This window comes from Symphodus melops (assembly GCF_947650265.1).
Source record: "Symphodus melops genome assembly, contig: scaffold_98, whole genome shotgun sequence".
In the NCBI taxonomy this organism is placed as follows: domain Eukaryota; kingdom Metazoa; phylum Chordata; class Actinopteri; order Labriformes; family Labridae; genus Symphodus; species Symphodus melops.
Window position 1 is genome coordinate 616 of NW_027636512.1, and position 26,885 is coordinate 27,500.

At 47.6% G+C, this 26,885-nt stretch overlaps 1 protein-coding gene across 1 annotated transcript in view; it reads left to right on the plus strand.

The window, feature by feature from the left end:
• Nucleotides 1–10,532: 10,532 nt before the first annotated feature.
• Nucleotides 10,533–26,885, plus strand: part of LOC306819424 (metabotropic glutamate receptor 7-like) — a gene marked incomplete at its 5' end in the record, with an annotated part of 81,511 nt that continues 65,158 nt past the window's right edge. Inside the window, one exon of the mRNA XM_079373223.1 lies at nucleotides 10,533–10,800. Coding sequence (XP_079229349.1) covers nucleotides 10,533–10,800 — 268 coding nt within the window. The remainder of the gene's footprint in view (nucleotides 10,801–26,885) is intronic.

A 26,885-nucleotide genomic window follows, 5' to 3' on the forward strand; every position in this document is an offset into this window, starting at 1 on the left:
TGTGCAGTTAGCATTAGCATTAGACTTAAACTTATATAGCATAATGTACATAACCTGTGCAGTTAGCATTAGCATTAGACTTAAACTTATATAGCATAATGTACATAACCTGTGCAGTTAGCATTAGCATTAGACTTAAACTTATATAGCATAATGTACATAACCTGTGCAGTTAGCATTAGCATTAGACTTAAACTTATATAGCATAATGTACATAACCTGTGCAGTTAGCATTAGCATTAGACTTAAACTTATATAGTATAATGTACATAACCTGTGCAGTTAGCATTAGCATTAGACTTAAACTTATATAGCATAATGTACATAACCTGTGCAGTTAGCATTAGCATTAGACTTAAACTTATATAGTATAATGTACATAACCTGTGAAGGAGAGAAAAACATGTGCTGATTAAAAGAGACCTGTAAACAGTTAAAGAGCCTTAGAAACAAAGTGCTGACCTTCTAGAAACTAGTTACATGTGCATGTACAGAGGTGTTTGAGGTAGTGCCAGAGGTGTGAGTACAGTCATTAAACAGTCAATGCAGGGATGCAGACTGGGCCATTAAAGTGCTCAGCAGTTCAGCAGCTCAGCACCAGTGAAGTGTTGTACAGTCTTATGGCCTATAGGGGGACAAAAGAGTTCTTGAGTCTGACCGTGGAGCACGACTGTGACAGCAGTCTGTCACTGAACATGCTCCTCTGCCCGGTGAAGGTGCTGTGCAGAGGGTGGTGTGTGTTGTCCATGATGGAGAGCATTTTGTCCAGAGACCTCCTCTCTACCACTGTCACCAGTGAGTCCAGCTCTGTACCCCCCACAGAGCTGGCCCTCCTCACCAGAGAGTCCAGCTCTGTACCCCCCACAGAGCCAGCCCTCCTCACCAGAGAGTCCAGCTCTGTACCCCCCACAGAGCCAGTCCTCCTCACCAGAGAGTCCAGCTCTGTACCCCCCACAGAGCCAGCCCTCCTCACCAGTGAGTCCAGCTCTGTACCCCCCACAGAGCCAGCCCTCCTCACCAGTGAGTCCAGCTCTGTACCCACCACAGAGCCAGCCCTCCTCACCAGTCTGTCCAGGCGTGCTGCGTCCCTCTTCTTGCAGCTTCCTCCCCAGCACACCACGGCGTAGAAGAGGACGCTGGACACCACAGACTGGTAGAACATCTGCAGCAGCTTTTTGCAGATGTTGAAGGAGCCCAGCCTTCTCAGGAAGTACAGACGGCTCTGTCCCTTCCTGCACCTAGTGTCCATGTTAGGCGACCAGTCCAGCTTGTCATCCAGCTGCAGCCCCAGGTACCCGTAGGTCCTGACCACCTCCACATCGACCCCGCCGATGGAAACAGGTTCTAGATGTGGTTTGTTCTTTCGGAAGTCCACCACCATCTCCTTGGTCTTGGAGGTGTTTAGCTGCAGATGGTTGTCACCGCACCACGTCACAAAGTCCTCGATCAGGCTCCTGTACTCCTCCTCCTGTCCATCCCTGACACAAGCAACTATCGCAGTGTCGTCCGAGTATTTCTGCATGTGGCAGAGCTCAGAGTTATACTGGAACATACTATATGTCAGCTCTGTGATTGGCTGGTTGTCTGTCTCTGTATGTCAGCTCTGTGATTGGCTGGTTGTCTGTCTCTACATGTCAGCTCTGTGATTGGCTGGTTGTCTGTCTCTACATGTCAGCTCTGTGATTGGCTGGTTGTCTGTCTCTACATGTCAGCTCTGTGATTGGCTGGTTGTCTGTCTCTACATGTCAGCTCTGTGATTGGCTGGTTGTCTGTCTCTGTATGTCAGCTCTGTGATTGGCTGGTTGTCTGTCTCTACATGTCAGCTCTGTGATTGGCTGGTTGTCTGTCTCTACATGTCAGCTCTGTGATTGGCTGGTTGTCTGTCTCTACATGTCAGCTCTGTGATTGGCTGGTTGTCTGTCTCTATATGTCAGCTCTGTGATTGGCTGGTTGTCTGTCTCTGTATGTCAGCTCTGTGATTGGCTGGTTGTCTGTCTCTACATGTCAGCTCTGTGATTGGCTGGTTGTCTGTCTCTGTATGTCAGCTCTGTGATTGGCTGGTTGTCTGTCTCTACATGTCAGCTCTGTGATTGGCTGGGATAGCTCCAGTCCCCCGTGACCCCGATCAGAAAGACGGTGAAGATTATGGATAGTCTTTTATGCACCGTTTGCTGTGATTGGTCGATTGGCTTCGTGTCTTCAGTCTCGTTTGATTTGATTTCTTTTCATCTTTCTGGTTTATTTTTGTTTTTTGTGATTTGTTGTTGTTTGGCGCCTCGTTATAATCGATGAACATCGAGCGTCTTTTGTGATCTTGATCTTTAAAGAGGTTTTTGAGTTGTTTGGGTCACTAAGAATTCTCTCTGATCTCTTGTTTGGCCTTTCTCAGCTCCTGTAGTTTAGTGTTTGTCACAGTGTGTGTGATGCTGCTGTGTTCTGACGCAGGCGGCAGCTGCTTAATATTCAAATAAAAAACACTTCATCAGAACAATGTGAGCCTTTCCACTTTGCAACAACAAATACGAACCGCCAAGTCAAACGGGCACGAGGGCGCCGTGACCACGAGCACGACCGTGATTACCTGCCGTGTCTTTAGAGGACGAACTCTTTCACCTCCTTCAAAATAAAATATAATAAAACAATAAAATATTCCTGAACTAATGAAAAGCATCAAAACAATGATGCAGAACCACCTTGATCTCCTCTGGTGGACACACACAGAACAGCGTGTGTCACGCACACACAGAAAACACACACGCTTTGTTACGCCTGTCAGCTCCTGCAGGGACGCAGATTATCCCAGCATGCACTGGGGGAGAGGCTCCGCCTGATTTGTCCCCACTCAGTGTCCTTCTTCTGATGGAGCGTCCACACGCTGGGCTTCAGTCTCCGTGCTGCAGATCCTGACACGCCTCCTCGTCATGTGAGGAAACACAGAACAACAACGCTGTAGACTTCACCTGAAGTTCTCAAACCCACCCTGGACCATCAACCAACGTGTGTGTGTGTGTGTGTGTGTGTGTGTGTGTGTGTGTGTGTGTGTGTGTGTGTGTGTGTGTGTGTGTGTGTGTGTGTGTGTGTGTGTGTGTGTGTGTGTGTGTGTGTGTATACATCGTGCAGCCAAGAACAAGATGTACTGTGTTGATCCCTGAAGGGAAATCAGGTGTTTACACTCTGAGTGAGGGAGCAGCCAGGCGGACTCGACCCACTGAGCCACAGCCGGCAGAAGAGAGCAGTCAGGATGGTTGACATGGTCACATTCAAACATGCTGAGAGAAGAGTGTGAGAAGGAGGAGGAGGAGGAGGAGGAGGAGGAGGAGGAGGCGAAGGAGGAGGAGGAGGCGAAGGAGGAGGAGGAGGAGGAGGAGGAGGAGGAGGCGAAGGAGGAGGAGGAGGCGGAGGAGGAGGCGAAGGAGGAGGAGAGCTTTCCTGCTTTTCCTGTTCTTTGTTTTATTCTATAAATCATGGAGAGAAGGAGGAGGAGGAGAAGGAGGAGGAGGAGGAGGCGAAGGAGGAGGAGGAGGAGGAGGAGCAGGAGGAGGCGAAGGAGGAGGAGGAGGAGCAGGAGGAGGAGGAGGAGAGAAGGAGGCGGAGGAGGAGGAGGAGGCGAAGGAGGAGGAGGAGGAGGAGGAGCAGGAGGAGGCGAAGGAGGAGGAGGAGGCGGAGGAGGAGGAGGAGGAGGAGCAGGAGGAGGAGGAGGAGAGAAGGAGAGACTCATGGTGCTGCTCACTCTCACAGGCTCCGGGTCTCTTCCTTCCTCTTGTTCCCGTCTTTCACATTTCTGCTGTTGGACGTTTGGATCTGAACTCCGGCATGTCGGAGGACGACGCTGCGTGTTTTTCTGCTCCCATGACCTCGGTCTCAGAGCGCTTCTCACTGTTGCTAGGTAACCAATCTACCTCAGCCTCCCTCCGGAGTGAGCCTGAGGTGTGCTTTACCTTCGTGTGCTTCATGTTGACCCCCCCCCCCCCCTCCCAGTCAGTGTGTGAGGATGGGGACAGGGGGGGGGGTCGGTGGGCGTGGTGTTTAGTGTGAGGTCAAGAGAGAGGCGGGGACTCAGGGACTCCAGTTTAACATGAAGCTCAGGGTCCGTGGGCCCCGGGCAGGGACACAGAGACACAGAGTAAACTCCGCCCCCTGGAGAAACAGGAAGTGGTCCAATGTGGCATCAGTAATAACTGCTGAGGCCGAGGTCAGAGCAGAGGCCCCGCCTCCAGGGAGACTAAAGACACACGGCGGGGAAGAGGGGACAGCCGGTGTCTGAGAGCTGAACGTTCACACACACACACACACACACACACACACACACCTGTGTGTCTCCATAGAGCTCTATGTTAAAATAAAGGTGTACAGACTGGTAGCTGCTGCTCGGGGAGTCTCTTTGTGTGTCTCAGCTCTGCTTTCAGCTTTGACCTCATTTCCTTTACACGTGCCTCCACCACACACACACACACACACACACACACACACACACACACACACACACACACACACACACAGACACAGACACACACCTGCTGCGCTGAGCCGTGCAGATAACTGTCACACACTCGTCTTTGTTCCGAGCTGAAACCGTGTTCCCTAAACTCTACACGCCATGTTGGATTTGAAGAGTCCTGGTCCTCCCTTCAGCTGCGACAGAGGCACACACACACACACACACACACACACACACACACACACACACACACACACACATTCAGGGCGAGTGTGTCGTTGTCAGAAATAGAACAGCAGCAGTTTGTTTACTGTTTGTTGCTTTTAACTGAAAGTTTAAGGACGACACTTTACACAGCGGGACAGGACAGAGACTAATCCAGTCCAGGACCCGAACCCTTAGACCAGGACAGAGACTAATCCAGTCCAGGACCCGAACCCTTAGACCAGGACAGAGACTAATCCAGTCCAGGACCCGAACTCTTAGACCAGGACAGAGAATAATCCAGTCCAGGACCCGAACCCTTAGACCAGGACAGAGAATAATCCAGTCTAGGACCCGGACCCTTAGACCAGGACAGAGAATAATCCAGTCCAGGACCCGAACCCTTAGACCAGGACAGAGACTAATCCAGTCCAGGACCCGAACCCTTAGACCAGGAGAGTGAACAGGCATGTAGTTAGATCCAGATTGGAGCAGTCTGGTGTAATTATTAATCTAGTTCCTGGTTTGTGGTCTCTGGACTTCATGGATGCTGATCCAGCTGAGGATCCTGTCTTTTCAGTAATTAAATAAAATTTAAAGCAATTAAAAACAAACAACCTACGTCGCCCCCCGGTGGTCAAACAGACAAACTCCAGAGTGCACCTTTCAGAGAAAGATAAAGACCCAGCTCTTTATGAACTCTGCAACCTTCATCATCATGATGACTAGAACACCTGTGACCTCACTTCCTGTCAGCACCTTTGGTCACTTCCTGTGTCTGATCAGACTTAAAGCTGTTGTCGTTGTCTCCTCTCTCTCTCTCTCTCTCTCTCTCTCTCTCTCTCTCTCTCTCTCTCTCTCTCCTCGCTCGTCCCTGATGGCCGTCTTATTGGAGGATCCACACACGGAGCTGAGAATAGAAATAAAGCTCATAGAGTGGGCAGAAACATAAACAGATGAATGTTTGAATCTATTTTGACTTTGTTTCTCAGTCTTTAGTTTTTCATGTTCCTGCATGATTCATGATAATTTATAATTTGTGCAGAGAAGTTTAGAGGGAGATATTTCTGTTGTTGTTTCATAATTCAGTGGAGGTGTGAGGGAGTGTGTGTAGTTTATTCAGAGGGTCCTGGTGAGAATCACCTGGGCTAAGCAGAGCATACCGTCGGTACAGCAGAACGCTAAGACCATGGAGCAGCTCAGCAGCATAGCTCTACTTAATGTGGAGGGGAAAATGTTCTTCTCTGTGATGGCAAGAAGAATGACCACCTACCTCACAGACAACAACTACATCAACACCAGCTGCCCAAAAGCTGGGATTCCAGGTTTTCCTGGCTGTGTAGAGCATGCTTCCATGATTAGGGAACAGATCCAGACCACTAAGAGGGAGAAGAAAGATCTGCACATCATATGGCTAGATTTGGCCAATGCTTGGGTCAGTGCCACACCTGCTCATAGCCCATGCTCTGGAATTCTTCTATATCCCAGACAACATCAGGAACATGATCATGAACTACTTCCAGGACTTCCACATGTGCTTGGCACTGAAGAAAGTCAGGAATGGTTGGCAACAACTGGAAGTAGGGATTGCAAAGGGAGGCTCCTATACTCTTCGTGGCAGCGTTTGAAATCCTCCTGATCGGGGCACGGCAGGTGGTGGGCGGGGTTCGGCATCCGGCAGGCCAGAGGCTCCCGCCTCTAAGGAGCTATATGGACGGCATCGCCTGCCTGTTACGAACCGCCCCATGCACATCCAGGCTGCTAAAGAGGCTGGATGAGCTGATCACCTAGGCCAGGCAGGGAAGACATCCCCCGCATAGTGGATCAGCCCATCCGAAGCCTGGGAAGACTTTATACATCTGGTCTCTCAGACAAGGATATGGGGAAAACCATCCTCCAGCTGTCAGAGGGCCTGTCCAAGATCGAGGCGTGTCAGCTCCCTGCGAATGGAGGCAAAAGCCAACACCTTCATCAAGCAAAGGGCTTGGCCTTGAAACTCATCACCCTGGGCTACAGGCAGGAGAAGGCCAGGCATGTGATGGAGTTAAGGGGCTCCTCCGACAGGGCAGTAACTGATGCAAATACCAGAGTCTGGAGACTGGAAGGAAATGGAGGAGGTGCAGAAGGTGATAACATCAGGAAGTGGTGGCCATGGTCCAGACAGGGTGGGCAGGCCTCGGATGGAGTGACCCACCCATCCAATGGTCCAAGGCAAGCAGGAAGGAGAGGCAGGACCTTGTTGTCGCAGAGGTCACAAGGATTGAGCAGGAGGAGCTCAAAGTGAAGTCTGTGGCGCAGGAGCAGCAGGGGCAGCAGGAGCAGCAGGGGCAGCAGGAGCAGCAGGGGCAGCAGGGGCAACTTGGGAGGGTGTCATGAGCCGAGCAATCAACTGGCACCATAGGCTCGACTCAGTTTCCTCATTAGGGCAACGTACGATACGAGGACGCCTTGCCATGCATAGTCCATCACAGGGACCGTTAGAGTTGTGACCGGCCTAAGACCCAGCAGAAAGACCACCGTCCTGTGATATATGAAGAGCTACAGAGTGTGTGTGTCTGTGTGTCTGTGTGTCTGTGTGTGTCTGTCCGTCCGTCCGTCCGTCCGTCCGTCCGTCACAAACTGGCGGGCGAGTCGAGGCTCAGGAGGCATCACGAAAAGAGTGATACAGTGAGCTCATGACGCATCACGAGAGGAGTGATACAGTGAGCTCAGGACGCATCACGAGAGGAGTGATACAGCGAGCTCATGACGCATCACGAGAGGAGTGATACAGTGAGCTCAGGACGCATCACGAGAGGAGTGATACAGTGAGCTCAGGACGCATGAGGAGAGGAGTGATACAGCGAGCTCATGACGCATCACGAGAGGAGTGATACAGTGAGCTCAGGACGCATGAGGAGAGGAGTGATATAGCGAGCTCAGGACGCATGAGGAGAGGAGTGATACAGTGAGCTCAGGACGCATGAGGAGAGGAGTGATACAGTGAGCTCAGGACGCATGAGGAGAGGAGTGATACAGTGAGCTCAGGACGCATCACGAGAGGAGTGATACAGTGAGCTCAGGATGCATCACGAGAGGAGTGATACAGTGAGCTCATGACGCATCACGAGAGGAGTGATACAGTGAGCTCAGGACGCATCACGAGAGGAGTGATACAGTGAGCTCAGGACGCATGAGGAGAGGAGTGATACAGTGAGCTCAGGACGCATCACGAGAGGAGTGATACAGTGAGCTCAGGACGCATGAGGAGAGGAGTGATACAGTGAGCTCAGGACGCATGAGGAGAGGAGTGATACAGTGAGCTCAGGACGCATGAGGAGAGGAGTGATACAGTGAGCTCAGGACGCATCACGAGAGGAGTGATACAATGCACTCAGGACGCATGAGGAGAGGAGTGATACAGTGAGCTCATGACGCATCACGAGAGGAGTGATACAGCGAGCTCAGGACGCATCACGAGAGGAGTGATACAGTGCGCTCAGGACGCATCACGAGAGGAGTGATACAGTGAGCTCAGGACGCATCACGAGAGGAGTGATACAGTGAGCTCAGGACACATGAGGAGAGGAGTGATACAGTGAGCTCAGGACGCATCACGAGAGGAGTGATACAGTGAGCTCAGGAAGCATGAGGAGAGGAGTGATACAGTGAGCTCAGGACGTATGAGGAGAGGAGTGATACAGTGAGCTCAGGACGCATGAGGAGAGGAGTGATACAGTGAGCTCAGGACGCATGAGGAGAGGAGTGATACAGTGAGCTCAGGACGCATCACGAGAGGAGTGATACAGTGAGCTCAGGACGCATGAGGAGAGGAGTGATACAGTGAGCTCAGGACGCATGAGGAGAGGAGTGATACAGTGAGCTCAGGACGCATCACGAGAGGAGTGATACAGTGAGCTCAGGACGCATGAGGAGAGGAGTGATACAGTGCGCTCAGGACGCATCACGAGAGGAGTGATACAGTGAGCTCAGGACGCATGAGGAGAGGAGTGATACAGTGAGCTCAGGACGCATGAGGAGAGGAGTGATACAGTGAGCTCAGGACGCATCACGAGAGGAGTGATACAATGCACTCAGGACGCATGAGGAGAGGAGTGATACAGTGAGCTCATGACGCATCACGAGAGGAGTGATACAGTGCGCTCAGGACGCATCACGAGAGGAGTGATACAGTGAGCTCAGGACGCATCACGAGAGGAGTGATACAGTGAGCTCAGGACACATGAGGAGAGGAGTGATACAGTGAGCTCAGGACGCATCACGAGAGGAGTGATACAGTGAGCTCAGGACGCATGAGGAGAGGAGTGATACAGTGAGATCAGGACGTATGAGGAGAGGAGTGACACAGTGAGCTCAGGACGCATCACGAGAGGAGTGATACAATGCACTCAGGACGCATCACGAGAGGAGTGATACAATGCACTCAGGACGCATGAGGAGAGGAGTGATACAGTGAGCTCAGGACGCATCACGAGAGGAGTGATACAGTGAGCTCAGGACGCATGAGGAGAGGAGTGATACAGTGAGCTCAGGAGGCATGAGGAGAGGAGTGATACAGTGAGCTCAGGACGCATGAGGAGAGGAGTGATACAGTGAGCTCAGGACGCATGAGGAGAGGAGTGATACAGTGAGCTCAGGACACATGAGGAGAGGAGTGATACAGTGAGCTCATGACGCATCACGAGAGGAGTGATACAGTGAGCTCAGGACGCATGAGGAGAGGAGTGATACAGTGAGCTCAGGACGCATCACGAGAGGAGTGATACAGTGAGCTCAGGACGCATGAGGAGAGGAGTGATACAGTGAGCTCAGGACACATGAGGAGAGGAGTGATACAGTGAGCTCAGGACGCATGAGGAGAGGAGTGATACAGTGCGCCCTGCTGTCTTTGTGATTGTCTGAGTGTGTTAGCGTCCTCACACTGTCATCATGTTTGTGCAGAGTAATCATGGCTGCACGTCGTCTTCATGATGGAAACTCTGTCTGAACACGTCAAAACAAATGCCCCCCCCCCCCCGACTTCTGTCTCTAAATTAAAAGCAAAACTAGACCCAAAAAATGTGTGTGTGCTTGTGGCTCTGTATGTTTGTCTGTGTGTGTGTGTGTGTGTGTGTGTGTGCATGTGGCTCTGTGTGTGTGTGTGTGTGTGTATGTGTGCATGTGTTTATCTGTGTGTGTGTGTATATGAGTGTTTATCTGTGTGTGTGTGTGTGTATATGAGTGTTTATCTGTCCGTGTGTGTGTGTGTGTGTGTGTGTGTGTATATGAGTGTTTATCTGTCCGTGTGTGTGTGTGTGTGTGTGCGCTTATGGCTCTGTATGTTTGTCTGTGTGTGTGTGAATGTGGCTCTGTGTGTGTGTGTGTGTGTGTGTGTGTGTGAGCATGTGGCTCTGTGTGTGTGTGTGTGTGTGTGTGTGTGTGTGTGTATATGAGTGTTTATCTGTCCGTGTGTGTGTGTGTGTGTGTGTGTGTGTGTGTGTGTGTATATGAGTGTTTATCTGTCCGTGTGTGTGTGTGTGTGTGTGTGTGTGTGTGTGTGTGTGTGTTACGCGTCCACTCGTGTGCCTGACTTCTCCTGTTTGTCTGACTGATGTAATCGGCTGCAGTTAATTAACGTTAATGTTGTGAGTTGTAAATGAAAAGCTGCTCAGCTGTTGTCTCTGTAATGAGCTCTGATATGAGAAGCACAAACAAACAGCTGTGGATACACACTGACAGACTCACAGACTTCCCCACGCCATGGAGGACGTCCTGTTTGTCTCAGTGTCTGACCCCCCCCCCCCCATGTGTCCACATGGAACTGGACTCGACATGTGACCTTTTCACAAAGTGTATGAAATGATTTCACATCTGATCTTTGCAGCAGGTTGAAAATGAAAGCAGGGACTTCATGTATGTGAATGTGAGCGTCCCCCGCTGTCAGCATGGAGTCATCTCTGTGTGTCTGTCTCTCTCAGGTCAGGAGCGTATCGGCATTGACTCAAAGTACGAGCAGGAGGGAAAGGTCCAGTTTGTGATCGATGCCGTGTACTCCATGGCTCACGCCCTCCACAACATGCAGAGGGACTTGTGTCCGGAGAACTCGGGCATCTGCCCCGAGATGGAGCTGGCCGGAGGGAAGAAACTGCTCAAGTACATCCGCAACGTCAGCTTTAACGGTGAGTGGACGCACCTCTCTGAACTCCTGCTGTCTCATTTTATCACTGACGCTCGGTGCTTCAAGGCCGAGACACATGAGTGAACGTTTGAACAAAAATCGAAACCCAGCCGAGCGTTCCTCCCGGCTGTAAAGTGCATCATATTGTTCTTCTTCTGCAGCGTTTTTCTTCACCCTCCGTCAGCAGCCTTGTCTTCTTCTCTTTCAGGTTTCTTTTCGTATTGTTTGATTCAGGGCCGCCCCAGGCCAAGTGGGGGCCCTTAGCAGGATTTCATTTTGGGGCCCCCCTTCCAATAACATCATAATAATAATAATAATAATAATAATAATAATAATAAATTACAATTACTAACGAATCAAGTGAACAGCCTCTATCAACAGTGGAACAATAAAAGCATAGATTGATAGGTTATAAACCTGAGTCAACATATGACCACCAACTGCTCAATTAAAAACTCCTTTTTTTCAATAAAGCTGAAAATATTAAATAAATGGTCATCAGGGCCGCTTGAAAATATAATCTCCAGTCGACATCTAGACACAACTATCATCTGTTCTGTCTCATGATTAGCACGAGCAGACATGCTAGCAGTTTATGTTTATATGCCACTAAGTTTATTCTTTGTTATTTCAACAACATATCCACCTTCAAACACGAGCCTCTTCTTGTTTGGACTTTTTCGTTCTTTTGCTAGCTCCCCAATCGTGTAGACGGTATAGTAATGACGTATTTCTGTAGGCCAACCCGAAAAAATGGCGCCAGTGGTTCCTACGTAAATCTGTCTCTGGGATTTTTGCATTGGATTTTGGATCATTGCAGAAAATAATCTGTGTGTCAAACACACGTTTCTGATGCTGTTTAGTTCAGTTGATAATCTTTACAGATGAACATCATTTATATGAAGTTTGAAGAGTTAATGCAGCCCAGAGAAGTAAAAAGCTAACGTTATGCTACAAGCTAACTACACCGCGGTCGGTTTATGATGACGTCATGACCGTTATGCTTCATCGATCTAATCAGCGGATTTGACAAGCTAGCTAAACGTTAGCTTAATAAGTTGTTTATTAAGCTAATATTTACAAGAACACTGAAAAACATGACTAGAGGCTGTAAGGAGGATTAGGGAGAGAGTTCTCAGTGTGATGACGTTTAATGTCTCCATGACAACCACTGTAGTTTCAGTTAGCTACTCGTTAGCAACCGCTGTTTAAAGTTCGCATAAAAACTTTAAAAGTCACAAGTGGGGTCTTAGCTAACGTAGTTTATCTCGTCTAATAAAACATCAACATCTCCTCAGCTTGTGTTAACCACAGACCTTATTTCAGTCTAAACACAAACACATTCAAAATACACATTTAGACTTTTAGAGGTTAGAACCACGGCGCTAACATGCTAACTCACTTCCTGGTTTTAGGACTCAAAACTACACCAGTCTATGGACGTTTGGAAGTCATCTCTCTCTCTCTCTCTCTCTCTACCTGCAAACAACTGCCTGCCGGCCCACCTGACCGCTGATTGGTCAGATGGTGATGCTTCACGCTGTCAATCATTGCGTCTCTTTTTCCTCTCTCCAGCCTCGGGCTGACTTGGTGGCGGTGCTCTACGCACGCCTCTCGGCAAAATGCACGCGCATCCTTTGCGCATTTGCAGAGCATGATGATACTTTATTGATCCCGAGGGAAATTCAATCTACTTGTGCAAAATGGGGCCCCCCATGGATCCCGGGGCCCTGCGCACAGCGCGTGTTCTGCGTGTATAGGGAGGGGCGGGCCTGGTTTGATTTAAAGAAAGTAACACCTGCTGAACACTGAAGAGCTGCTCCAGAGCAGACAGAAGGAGGCTCACACATTAACTCCTCCCCCTTTGAGAGACGATGTTTGTGTTTACACCTGTTACCATGATGACTACAGCCCGTTGTTAGCTAACTGTTAGCATGTGGAGTATGTTTGTGTTTACACCTGTTACCATGATGACAACAGCCCGTTGTTAGCTAACTGTTAGCATGTGGAGTATGTGTTTGCGTCTATACCTGTTACTATGACGACTACAGCCCGTTGTTAGCTAACTGTTAGCATGTGGAGTATGTGTTTGCGTTTATACCTGTTACTATGACGACTACAGGCCGTGGCTAAATGTCCACATTGGAGGCTCATTTATTTGGTGCTAGCTGAGATGGGTTTGTAAGGTTCAAACTTGTGAAGCTAACTTGAAGATAGACGACGACGCGATGGATTTATAGATTTTTTCGTATCAAAGCTGAGACAGAACTTGGGTCAGACGACTTCCTGCAGACGCTAAAACTGCTAAACACGAGACAAACAGATTCAAGCTGCTGTGTTCATGACTGTATTCCACTGAACAGCTTTTATTGATCACGTGCTAACACATGAGTTACTTGACATTTCATGAATCTTCATGAATGTAGCAGGCAGACAAAAGTTTCTCACTGTCGTCAAAGTCGGTGCTCATTTTGTACCTTTTTTTGTTCTCAAATTAGAAGATGTATTTACAGACATTTTAGGACCAGAACTTTGATCAGCGAGAGAAAATAAACTTTATTCCATAATGATCGAGGTCAGACAAGAAACTCCTTCCTCATGCATCCATAATAAAGTTTGTTAGACATGAAAAGCATTAGATTTATGATCACACTCAGTATCTGGATGTTTCAGAGTGCAGCTGGCTGTTCTCAAAGAAATCAAAGCAAACACTGAATTAGGTCACAATTCTGCTTGAAGGAGTGCTGCATGCTGCTTCACATGTACAGAGTGTGAGGTAGAGGTGCAGCATGCTTCACATGTACAGTGTGAGGTAGAGGTGCAGCATGCTTCACATGTACAGAGTGTGAGGTAGAGGTGCAGCATGCTTCACATGTACAGAGTGTGAGGTAGAGGTGCAGCATGCTTCACATGTACAGTGTGAGGTAGAGGTGCAGCATGCTTCACATGTACAGAGTGTGAGGTAGAGGTGCTGCATGCTTCACATGTACAGAGTGTGAAGTAGAGGTGCTGCATGCTGCTTCACATGTACAGAGTGTGAGGTAGAGGTGCTGCATGCTTCACATGTACAGTGTGAGGTAGAGGTGCAGCATGCTTCACATGTACAGAGTGTGAGGTAGAGGTGCAGCATGCTTCACATGTACAGAGTGTGAGGTAGAGGTGCTGCATGCTTCACATGTACAGAGTGTGAGGTAGAGGTGCTGCATGCTTCACATGTACAGTGTGAGGTAGAGGTGCTGCATGCTTCACATGTACAGAGTGTGAGGTAGAGGTGCTGCATGCTTCACATGTACAGAGTGTGAGGTAGAGGTGCAGCATGCTTCACATGTACAGAGTGTGAGGTAGAGGTGCAGCATGCTTCACATGTACAGAGTGTGAGGTAGAGGTGCTGCATGCTTCACATGTACAGAGTGTGAGGTAGAGGTGCAGCATGCTTCACATGTACAGAGTGTGAGGTAGAGGTGCTGCATGCTTCACATGTACAGAGTGTGAGGTAGAGGTGCAGCATGCTTCACATGTACAGAGTGTGAGGTAGAGGTGCTGCATGCTTCACATGTACAGAGTGTGAGGTAGAGGTGCTGCATGCTTCACATGTACAGAGTGTGAGGTAGAGGTGCTGCATGCTTCACATGTACAGAGTGTGAAGTAGAGGTGCTGCATGCTTCACATGTACAGAGTGTGAAGTAGAGGTGCTGCATGCTTCACATGTACAGAGTGTGAAGTAGAGGTGCTGCATGCTGCTTCACATGTACAGTGTGAGGTAGAGGTGCTGCATGCTTCACATGTACAGAGTGTGAGGTAGAGGTGCTGCATGCTTCACATGTACAGAGTGTGAAGTAGAGGTGCTGCATGCTTCAGATGTACAGAGTGTGAGGTAGAGGTGCTGCATGCTTCACATGTACAGAGTGTGAGGTAGAGGTGCTGCATGCTTCACATGTACAGAGTGTGAAGTAGAGGTGCAGCATGCTTCAGATGTACAGAGTGTGAGGTAGAGGTGCAGCATGCTTCACATGTACAGAGTGTGAGGTAGAGGTGCTGCATGCTTCACATGTACAGAGTGTGAGGTAGAGGTGCTGCATGCTGCTTCACATGTACAGAGTGTGAGGTAGAGGTGCAGCATGCTTCACATGTACAGAGTGTGAGGTAGAGGTGCAGCATGCTTCACATGTACAGAGTGTGAAGTAGAGGTGCTGCATGCTTCACGTGGACTTGGGCGCAGTAGCTGAGCCAAGTTTACTCAGATCCAGGCCTGAGTCCCTAATGTGAAACCACCCTCACTGAACTCACTCAGCTCATATGTGAAGAAACTTAAATACGTTTAAATCCCTGAGTATACGTTTTACTACGCGTACATGAACACATAAAATCAGCCTCACCAAACACATGTTGTACGCCTGCAGGTATATAACCTTCATGTTCACGATTCAGCTGGTTGTCTATGCGTATGTGAGGTTCAAAATCAAGCTTAATCTCTCTGCTCGGAATCTGCTGCTCGTCGTATGTCGGCCATGTTGGCTGCTTAGACTTCCTGCTTGTTTCTCCCAGACAGCCCTAAAGCTTTAATGATACCAGTATTAGTTAGTGCTCAGGAGTGACGCAGCATGAACATAAACTTCACTTTAAAGCACTGAAGGTTCAAGTCTAGAGAATGTAAAGAGCTCAGATAGTTACATGAGCTGGAGGTGAAAGTAGAAAGAGTAGAGATGAAATATTTGTATCTGCGAGTCTCCAGTGAACAGGTGTTGTAAAGTGAGCTGATTTATGGCTCCGTTTTTAAAGGGCCAATAACTCCGCCTTTTAGTGCCCCGTCTGACGGACTGAATGCGCTCGTGAAGTCGGCCTTTGAGTCCGTGTGAAGATCTCAAACTTCCTTTCCATCCAGCTGACCCTGTGAACATAAACCGCCTGAGGAGTTTCATCACCTGCTCCTCTTTTCTGTCGACCAATAAAAGAGGACGGAGCTGCTTTATGAGCGAGCGCACGACCTGGGGAGAGTCTGCGGCCAAGATGCAAATGAAAAGCAGAGTTATTGTATCAGTTATTATGCCTCATATTGTCTCTCCTCCAGCAGCCTGAAGTGTGTGTGTTTAACCCTGTCAACTAAAACTACCTTCATATTCATCTTATACATTTTAATGCCAGCAAAATGTTCTGTTCACAAACATGTCTGAGATGTTTGAGCTCATCCGGCCGGCTGAATCAAAGGAAACTTTTCTGAACTAAGGAAACACAGAGCAACTCGGGCTTACTATCCAGGTCAGTACAATGACGGGCTAAATCAGGGCTAACATCACAGCTAAATCAGGGCTAACATCACAGCTAAATCAGGGCTAACATCACAGCTAAATCAGGACTAACATCACAGCTAAATCAGGGCTAACATCACAGCTAAATCAGGGCTAGCATCACAGCTAAATCAGGGCTAACATCACAGCTAAATCAGGGCTAGCATCACAGCTAAATCAGGGCTAACATCACAGCTAAATCAGGGCTAGCATCACAGCTAAATCAGGGCTAACATCACAGCTAAATCAGACCTAAAATCACAGCTAAATCAGGGCTAGCATCACAGCTAAATCAGGGCTAGCATCACAGCTAAATCAGGACTAACATCACAGCTAAATCAGAGCTAACATCACAGCTAAATCAGGGCTAACATCACAGCTAAATCAGAGCTAACATCCCAGCTAAATCAGGGCTAACATCACAGCTAAACCCAGGCTAACATCACAGCTAAATCAGAGCTAACATCACAGCTAAACCCAGGCTAGCATCACAGCTAAATCAGAGCTAAGATCTCAGCTAAATCAGGACTAAAATCACAGCTAAATCAGAGCTAACATCACAGCTAAACCCAGGCTAGCATCACAGCTAAATCAGGGCTAGCATCTGAAGGATAAAAGTTGCTATTTGATCCTTTTCCTATGTTGTTAATAGAAATCTGACTCCTTTAAATAATTACCTCAAATCTTTCTGCGCATTCTTTTGATGGGATGAGAGGAATGACTGGAGGCGTCTTTTTCAGGTTAACAGAGTTTATTAACCTGATGAATCAAGAATAGAAGTTTCAGAGTCTCTGGGTTCAAACCACGCGTCCCTGACCACAGACAGATACCTGGTCAGTTCACGAAGTCTGAACCACGACTATCTTTCCCTGAACCCTTTTATACATTAGACAGAGATTATCTAACAAAATTATGCATTTGAGAATGTGCGGTGTCCTTCCTCCGATTGGGCAGCTTTCCAGATTATGCGCCTCCTGATGTTTGGTTCTGCTTCTCTCATTGGTGCATCATTCACCTTCTGTAGGGGAAGACACATCCTGCCTGGCATGTTTCTTCTCACAGGAAGATGTCTAGTCTAGTCATCATTTCCTTTTAAGCAACAAACCATTTGAGTGATTATCTATCAAGGCCCACTGAACCTATCAATGTGGATGAGTGATTAACTATTCAGGGCCTTAAATTAAACCTATGTTTGATTTGGTGGTGAGTGATTTATTTTAAAGGGCCACATGAAACATCAGATGTGCACTCACTTCTGCAAGCCCTCGTCACAGAATACCTTTAACCTCTGAACTGAAATCTCAAACAATTAGATTAAAAGACTTAGAGTAAAACATGATATAATAACTGATATAATATAAATGTGAATGAACATAATTTAAACTGTAAATATCAAACCTTTACTTTGGACCGGGTGATGAAACTTTATTGCAATAAGCACATTGAATATAAGCAGAAAGAGGCCTAATATTCTATCACATCACAGCTAAATCAGGGCTAACATCACAGCTAAATCAGAGCTAACATCACAGCTAAATCAGAGCTAACATCACAGCTAAATCAGGGCTAACATCACAGCTAAATCAGAGCTAACATCACAGCTAAATCAGAGCTAACATCACAGCTAAATCAGGACTAAAATCTCAGCTAAATCAGAGCTAACATCACAGCTAAATCAGGACTAAAATCTCAGCTAAATCAGGGCTAACATCACAGCTAAATCAGGACTAAAATCTCAGCTAAATCAGAGCTAACATCACAGCTAAATCAGAGCTAACATCACAGCTAAATCAGAGCTAACATCTCAGCTAAATCAGAGCTAACATCTCAGCTAAATCAGAGCTAACATCTCAGCTAAATCAGGACTAAAATCTCAGCTAAATCAGAGCTAACATCACAGCTAAATCAGGACTAAAATCTCAGCTAAATCAGGGCTAACATCACAGCTAAATCAGGACTAAAATCTCAGCTAAATCAGAGCTAACATCACAGCTAAATCAGAGCTAACATCACAGCTAAATCAGAGCTAACATCACAGCTAAATCAGGACTAAAATCTCAGCTAAATCAGAGCTAACATCACAGCTAAATCAGGACTAAAATCTCAGCTAAATCAGGGCTAACATCACAGCTAAATCAGGACTAAAATCTCAGCTAAATCAGAGCTAACATCACAGCTAAATCAGAGCTAACATCACAGCTAAATCAGAGCTAACATCTCAGCTAAATCAGAGCTAACATCTCAGCTAAATCAGAGCTAACATCTCAGCTAAATCAGGACTAAAATCTCAGCTAAATCAGAGCTAACATCTCAGCTAAATCAGAGCTAACATCTCAGCTAAATCAGGGCTAACATCACAGCTAAATCAGAGCTAACATCTCAGCTAAATCAGAGCTAAATTTGATTTTCTCCAGTCTTAAGAAAGGCTTAAATAAGGTTTAAAGAATGAGTTCATGCTCACATGAAGATGGTTATTTCAGCTGAGTTTTCTGAAATGATCAGAATGACTTAAAGCTTCTGGGAACAGCTGCAAACATGTCAAATGTTCAACAGTTTCCACATCTCCTCAGCGCCTTAGCTAAATACTACACCACTTCATTTCTATAACGAGCTGTTTGCAGAAGCACCTGCTTTACTCAGCACATTATTTGCATACTTTCATGGTTTTTAATGCGGGACACAGAGCCGTGGAAATCTCCCCCTCCAGAGACACTCTTTATCGGGTAATTAGAAAAACCTGAAACGTGCTCGTTTTGAACAGAGCGTCAGGTGAGCTGCTCGCTCAGGCTCTGTTTATTACACGTTTCATAATTACCAAAGAGGAAGAGAGGATTCGCTCACAGCGTTTCTGTCTTCACCGACCTTGTGTCTCTATATAGCAGAGAATAACTCTGAGATAACTATAAGAGAAAGAAATGAGTAACAGACACACAGAAACAATCATGAGCCAAATATCGACTGAGAAACCAAATAGGTTTCATATAAAGAGCTTGTTGTCTGTAGCCTGTTGCAGCTATTAACCCTCATATTGATCTGCAGCACTCGACTGCTGCCGGCACGAATGACTAATTGAGCTACAGACACCAAACCGAGCGTCTCTCTCTCTCTCTCTCTCTCTCCCTCTCTCTCTCCTCTCTCTCTCTCTCTCTCTCTCTCCTCTCTCTCTCTCTCTCTCTCTGTCTCTCTCTGTCTCTCTCTCTCTCTCTCTCTCTCTCTCTCTCTGTCTCTCTCTCTGTCTGTCTCTCTCTCTCTCTCTCTGTCTCTCTGTCTCTCTCTGTCTCTGTCTCTCTCTGTCTCTCTCTCTGTCTCTCTCTCTCTCTCTCTCTCTCTGTCTCTCTCTCTGTCTGTCTCTCTCTCTCTCTCTGTCTCTCTCTCTTACTCTCTCTCTCTCTCTCTCTCTCTCTCTCCCTCTCTCTCTCTCTCTCTCTCTCTCTCTCTCCTCTCTCTCTCTCTCTCTCTCTCTCTCTCTCTGTCTCTCTCTCTCTCTCTCCCTCTCTCTCTCCCTCTCTCTCTCTCTCTCTCTCTCTCTCTCTCTCTCTGTCTCTCTCTCTCTCTCTCTCTCTCTGTCTCTCTCTCTCTCTCTCTCGCTCAGGTTCTTGGGTTTCTGTCAATCTCACTTTAATCCTGATTTAAAAGCTTTTCTTTATCAAACTGAAGAAACACAGAGAGCTCAAAGATTTCAGATGTGAAAGAAGACGTTTAACTTTCATCACCACTCTCAGATCGCTCTTCAAATGCTTCATTTTACGCCTGATTTTGATTGATTTTCTGTATATTTTTCTCTAATTTTCCTCTTCAAATATTTAAGATTCGTTCTCTGACATGAAAGCAGAGAAGACGCTACCATCAGAAGGACTTTTTAAAACAGTTCTGATATAATGTGGACATTGTGGTGCAGCAGAGACACTGTAAAGGGTTTTAAAGCTCTGTGAAAGAATGCTCTGCTTCATTGTGGCTGTCGTTTTCACTCTGTATGTTTGTATTTGTTACCTTACATTCGTATTATTCTGATCTTTCCTTTCACTCATTATCTCAAGACTTCGTTTAACTAACCTGTATGCATCAGGTTGAATTATACTCCAACTCCCAGAGTGCATTTCAGCCAGAAACATCCAAACACAGAGCATACAATGTGGTCAACATCAAGCAGCAGCCTCCAGTGTTGAAACATGAAGCCGATGCTGAAGTGTAACATCCTGCAGTACCTGGAGTGTCCACTAGAGGCTGGCTGCAGTTCCTGGAGTGTCCACTAGAGGCTGGCTGCAGTTCCTGGAGTGTCCACTAGAGGCTGGCTGCAGCAGCACAGGAAGTCACATACACACCCATTCAAACAGCCTGTTTTTACAGCAGACATGAACATGTTTACAGCCTGCTTCAAAAAACCAAATAGGTGTGATTAGCTCATGTCTCCATCCACACACACTGTACGGGGGGAATGTTTTGATGACTCAGCAGTTTTGATTGGATGAAGGATCAGAGTTATTCACAACAAGGCGTGTAGCTGAGCTGATTGACAGGTGGGCGCCGTGTAACGGTTTGTCACGGGGGACTCCAGCGCCCCCTGCAGGAACACACGGGGGACTCCAGCGCCCCCTGCAGGAGCACACGGGGGACTCCAGCGCCCCCTGCAGGAACACACGGGGGACTCCAGCGCCCCCTGCAGGGACACACGGGGGACTCCAGCGCCCCCTGCAGGAGCACACGGGGGACTCCAGCGCCCCCTGCAGGAACACACGGGGGACTCCAGCGCCCCCTGCAGGAACACACGGGGGACTCCAGCGCCCCCTGCAGGAACACACGGGGGACGAAACTCAGACTTCAAACGTTCATGTGTACAAACTGTGGTTCACTTGTAAAATAATAATATTCTATGTATAGAGGCTGATTTTATCATCAGTCTAGTTTTGGACGATATTTGTTTTACCTGATTTTGACTCAGAAGAACAGCAGCAGCTGGTCACGCTTCATATCTTTGATTAAAAGCCTGACAGCGCTGCGTGTGAACGTTCGCCCAGCTCCTGCCGTCCTCAGTGACCGCCTCATTACTCCCACAAACAGAACCGCCAGTTTGAAAAATAGACACGTAAAAAAACAACAACAACACAACTTCATGAGTATATAAAAAGAGAGAAAGTCTTTCTGGCTCCACATCAGGATCCATGAGAGTCGTGTTGTCTGCTCGGACTCTGGTGTGTTTCTCCTTGTCGTGTTGCTCTTGTTGCTGATACTTTTATTTATGGGTCAAAAATCTGTGTGACGGTTTAATGACATATCAGACCACATGGTCTGCTGGTTTTGTCTCCGCCCCCTTGGGCTGTGGGGACGGGGAGTGGGTGTACGGGTGCTGAGCTGGGTGCAGGACGAGGTCAACGCTCTGCACAAAAAGAGAAGTCAGTCTCGTGTTATGTGAGATGGCAGTTTGCTCTCATGAATGCAGAATCTCCTCGTTCAGTCGTAGATGCTAAGTACATTAGCATGACACAGTCATCCCATCAGGCACACACGCACACACACACACACAACTAACCCTAACCCACACTGTGTCCTCCCATAAATGAATAATGCTCCACACTCGGAGATAACACGCACGTCTGCTGCCTCATTATACAGAGGAGCAGAAAAGCTCTGTGAGATGAAAGTATTAAAATAATGTTGAGAGAAAGAACAGAAGAAATCCTTCTAATGCTAATGTGATGTGTTTTAGGACAAATTGAAAGTATTCTGAGGAAAAGACGGATAAACTTTACAGACTGAGTTTTCTGACCCGAGGATATCCTGAATTCTTTTCTCCTTTTATTACATATTGAAGTCTAAAACTATGCGCCGCTCTCCTGTGCCTGTCAGCTCTTTTCTACTCTCTCTCTTTCGATTTTCACCACATTTTATCTGCATCCCCGCCTGCTTTTACTCTAAATTAAATACAGACTTGAAAGGGACTCCTGGCCCACAACAAAGCAAGACAAGTCAAAGTAAATAAACAAGGTGTCTCTGGGCCAATGAGGAGAGGTATGGAAGAAGGAAGAGAGAAATAATGAAAGACAGAGACAGAGCTCAGGGAAGGTAGACAGTTTACTCACCTTGGAGAGAACAATATCTGCTGCAGACGTTACAGCCTGTTTACCTGCTGCAGACTTTACAGCCTGTTTACCTGCTGCAGACTTTACAGCCTGTTTACCTGCTGCAGACGTTACAGCCTGTTTACCTGCTGCAGACGTTACAGCCTGTTTACCTGCTGCAGACGTTACAGCCTGTTTATCTGCTCCTGCTGAAGGCGTTACAGTCTGTTTACCTGCTGCAGACGTTACAGTCTGTTTACCTGCTGCAGACGTTACAGCCTGTTTACCTGCTGCAGACGTTACAGTCTGTTTACCTGCTGCAGACGTTACAGTCTGTTTACCTGCTGCAGACGTTACAGTCTGTTTACCTGCTGCAGACGTTACAGTCTGTTTACCTGCTGCAGACGTTACAGTCTGTTTACCTGCTGCAGACGTTACAGTCTGTTTACCTGCTGCAGACGTTACAGTCTGTTTACCTGCTGCAGACGTTACAGTCTGTTTACCTGCTGCAGACGTTACAGTCTGTTTACCTGCTGCAGACGTTACAGTCTGTTTACCTGCTGCAGACGTTACAGCCTGTTTTCCTGCTGCAGACGTTACAGCCTGTTTACCTGCTGCAGACGTTACAGTCTGTTTACCTGCTGCAGACGTTACAGTCTGTTTACCTGCTGCAGACGTTACAGCCTGTTTTCCTGCTGCAGACGTTACAGTCTGTTTACCTGCTGCAGACGTTACAGCCTGTTTACCTGCTGCAGACGTTACAGCCTGTTTACCTGCTGCAGACGTTACAGTCTGTTTACCTGCTGCAGACGTTACAGCCTGTTTACCTGCTGCAGACGTTACAGTCTGTTTACCTGCTGCAGACGTTACAGCCTGTTTACCTGCTGCAGACGTTACAGTCTGTTTATCTGCTGCAGACGTTACAGCCTGTTTACCTGCTGCAGACGTTACAGTCTGTTTACCTGCTGCAGACGTTACAGTCTGTTTATCTGCTGCAGACGTTACAGTCTGTTTACCTGCTGCAGACGTTACAGCCTGTTTACCTGCTGCAGACGTTACAGTCTGTTTACCTGCTGCAGACGTTACAGCCTGTTTACCTGCTGCAGACGTTACAGTCTGTTTACCTGCAGGCGTTACAGCCTGTTTACCTGCTGCAGACGTTACAGTCTGTTTACCTGCTGCAGACGTTACAGTCTGTTTACCTGCTGCAGACGTTACAGTCTGTTTACCTGCTGCAGACGTTACAGTCTGTTTACCTGCTGCAGACGTTACAGTCTGATTATCTGCTGCAGACGTTACAGCCTGTTTACCTGCTGCAGACGTTACAGTCTGTTTACCTGCTGCAGACGTTACAGCCTGTTTACCTGCTGCAGACGTTACAGTCTGTTTATCTGCTGCAGACGTTACAGCCTGTTTACCTGCTGCAGACGTTACAGCCTGTTTACCTGCTGCAGACGTTACAGTCTGTTTACCTGCTGCAGACGTTACAGTCTGTTTACCTGCTGCAGACGTTACAGTCTGTTTATCTGCTGCAGACGTTACAGCCTGTTTACCTGCTGCAGACGTTACAGCCTGTTTACCTGCTGCAGACGTTACAGTCTGTTTACCTGCTGCAGACGTTACAGTCTGTTTACCTGCTGCAGACGTTACAGCCTGTTTACCTGCAGACGTTACAGTCTGTTTACCTGCAGACGTTACAGTCTGTTTACCTGCAGACGTTACAGCCTGTTTACCTGCTGCAGACGTTACAGTCTGTTTACCTGCTGCAGACGTTACAGCCTGTTTACCTGCTGCAGACGTTACAGTCTGTTTACCTGCAGGCGTTACAGCCTGTTTACCTGCTGCAGACGTTACAGTCTGTTTACCTGCTGCAGACGTTACAGTCTGTTTACCTGCTGCAGACGTTACAGTCTGTTTACCTGCTGCAGACGTTACAGTCTGTTTACCTGCTGCAGACGTTACAGCCTGTTTACCTGCTGCAGACGTTACAGTCTGTTTACCTGCTGCAGACGTTACAGCCTGTTTACCTGCTGCAGACGTTACAGTCTGTTTACCTGCAGGCGTTACAGCCTGTTTACCTGCTGCAGACGTTACAGTCTGTTTACCTGCTGCAGACGTTACAGTCTGTTTACCTGCTGCAGACGTTACAGTCTGTTTACCTGCTGCAGACGTTACAGTCTGTTTATCTGCTGCAGACGTTACAGCCTGTTTACCTGCTGCAGACGTTACAGTCTGTTTACCTGCTGCAGACGTTACAGCCTGTTTACCTGCTGCAGACGTTACAGTCTGTTTATCTGCTGCAGACGTTACAGCCTGTTTACCTGCTGCAGACGTTACAGCCTGTTTACCTGCTGCAGACGTTACAGTCTGTTTATCTGCTGCAGACGTTACAGCCTGTTTACCTGCTGCAGACGTTACAGTCTGTTTACCTGCTGCAGACGTTACAGCCTGTTTACCTGCTGCAGACGTTACAGTCTGTTTATCTGCTGCAGACGTTACAGTCTGTTTACCTGCTGCAGACGTTACAGCCTGTTTATCTGCTGCAGACGTTACAGTCTGTTTACCTGCTGCAGACGTTACAGCCTTTTTACCTGCTGCAGACGTTACAGCCTGTTTACCTGCAGACGTTACAGCCTGTTTACCTGCAGACGTTACAGTCTGTTTACCTGCTGCAGACGTTACAGTCTGTTTACCTGCTGCAGACGTTACAGTCTGTTTACCTGCTGCAGACGTTACAGCCTGTTTACCTGCTGCAGACGTTACAGTCTGTTTACCTGCAGGCGTTACAGCCTGTTTACCTGCTGCAGACTTTACAGTCTGTTTACCTGCTGCAGACGTTACAGTCTGTTTACCTGCTGCAGACGTTACAGTCTGTTTACCTGCTGCAGACGTTACAGTCTGTTTACCTGCTGCAGACGTTACAGTCTGTTTATCTGCTGCAGACGTTACAGTCTGTTTACCTGCTGCAGACGTTACAGCCTGTTTACCTGCTGCAGACGTTACAGTCTGTTTATCTGCTGCAGACGTTACAGTCTGTTTATCTGCTGCAGACGTTACAGCCTATTTACCTGCTGCAGACGTTACAGTCTGTTTACCTGCTGCAGACGTTACAGCCTATTTACCTGCTGCAGACGTTACAGTCTGTTTACCTGCTGCAGACGTTACAGCCTGTTTACCTGCTGCAGACGTTACAGTCTGTTTATCTGCTGCAGACGTTACAGTCTGTTTATCTGCTGCAGACGTTACAGCCTGTTTACCTCCTGCAGACGTTACAGTCTGTTTACCTGCTGCAGACGTTACAGCCTGTTTACCTGCTGCAGACGTTACAGTCTGTTTATCTGCTGCAGACGTTACAGTCTGTTTACCTGCAGACGTTACAGCCTGTTTACCTGCTGCAGACGTTACAGTCTGTTTACCTGCTGCAGACGTTACAGCCTGTTTACCTGCTGCAGACGTTACAGCCTGTTTACCTGCTGCAGACGTTACAGTCTGTTTACCTGCTGCAGACGTTACAGTCTGTTTACCTGCTGCAGACGTTACAGTCTGTTTACCTGCTGCAGACGTTACAGCCTGTTTACCTGCAGACGTTACAGTCTGTTTACCTGCAGACGTTACAGTCTGTTTACCTGCTGCAGACGTTACAGCCTGTTTACCTGCTGCAGACGTTACAGTCTGTTTACCTGCTGCAGACGTTACAGTCTGTTTACCTGCTGCAGACGTTACAGTCTGTTTACCTGCTGCAGACGTTACAGCCTGTTTACCTGCAGACGTTACAGTCTGTTTACCTGCAGACGTTACAGTCTGTTTACCTGCAGACGTTACAGCCTGTTTACCTGCAGACGTTACAGTCTGTTTACCTGCAGACGTTACAGTCTGTTTACCTGCTGCAGACGTTACAGTCTGTTTATCTGCTGCAGACGTTACAGCCTGTTTACCTGCAGACGTTACAGCCTGTTTACCTGCTGCAGACGTTACAGCCTGTTTACCTGCTGCAGACGTTACAGCCTGTTTACCTGCTGCAGACGTTACAGTCTGTTTACCTGCTGCAGACGTTACAGCCTGTTTACCTGCTGCAGACGTTACAGCCTGTTTACCTGCAGACGTTACAGCCTGTTTACCTGCTGCAGACGTTACAGTCTGTTTACCTGCTGCAGACGTTACAGCCTGTTTACCTGCTGCAGACGTTACAGCCTGTTTACCTGCTGCAGACGTTACAGCCTGTTTACCTGCTGCAGACGTTACAGCCTGTTTACCTGCTGCAGACGTTACAGCCTGTTTACCTGCTGCAGACGTTACAGCCTGTTTACCTGCTGCAGACGTTACAGCCTGTTTACCTGCTGCAGACGTTACAGTCTGTTTACCTGCTGCAGACGTTACAGTCTGTTTACCTGCTGCAGACGTTACAGTCTGTTTACCTGCTGCAGACGTTACAGCCTGTTTACCTGCTGCAGGCGTTACAGCCTGTTTACCTGCTGCAGGATTGATTGTTCTAAAAGAGGAAGACAAACACTCTTTGAACCTTTTATTCATTCAGACTTTTAAATCTCTTTAAATAAATCGTGTTCGGGAGGTGAATCCAGAGTCTCTCTAACGTTCTGACTCATACACCTTCATTGAGTGTGTTTTTTACTCCCTTCACTCAGTGGATTGAAGTCCCAGAGACGCTGAGTCATGACTCAGAGCTGTTCGAGTGTTGGATAATGATGAGACTCTTCTGAGTCATCAGAATAACAACAATGAACAGA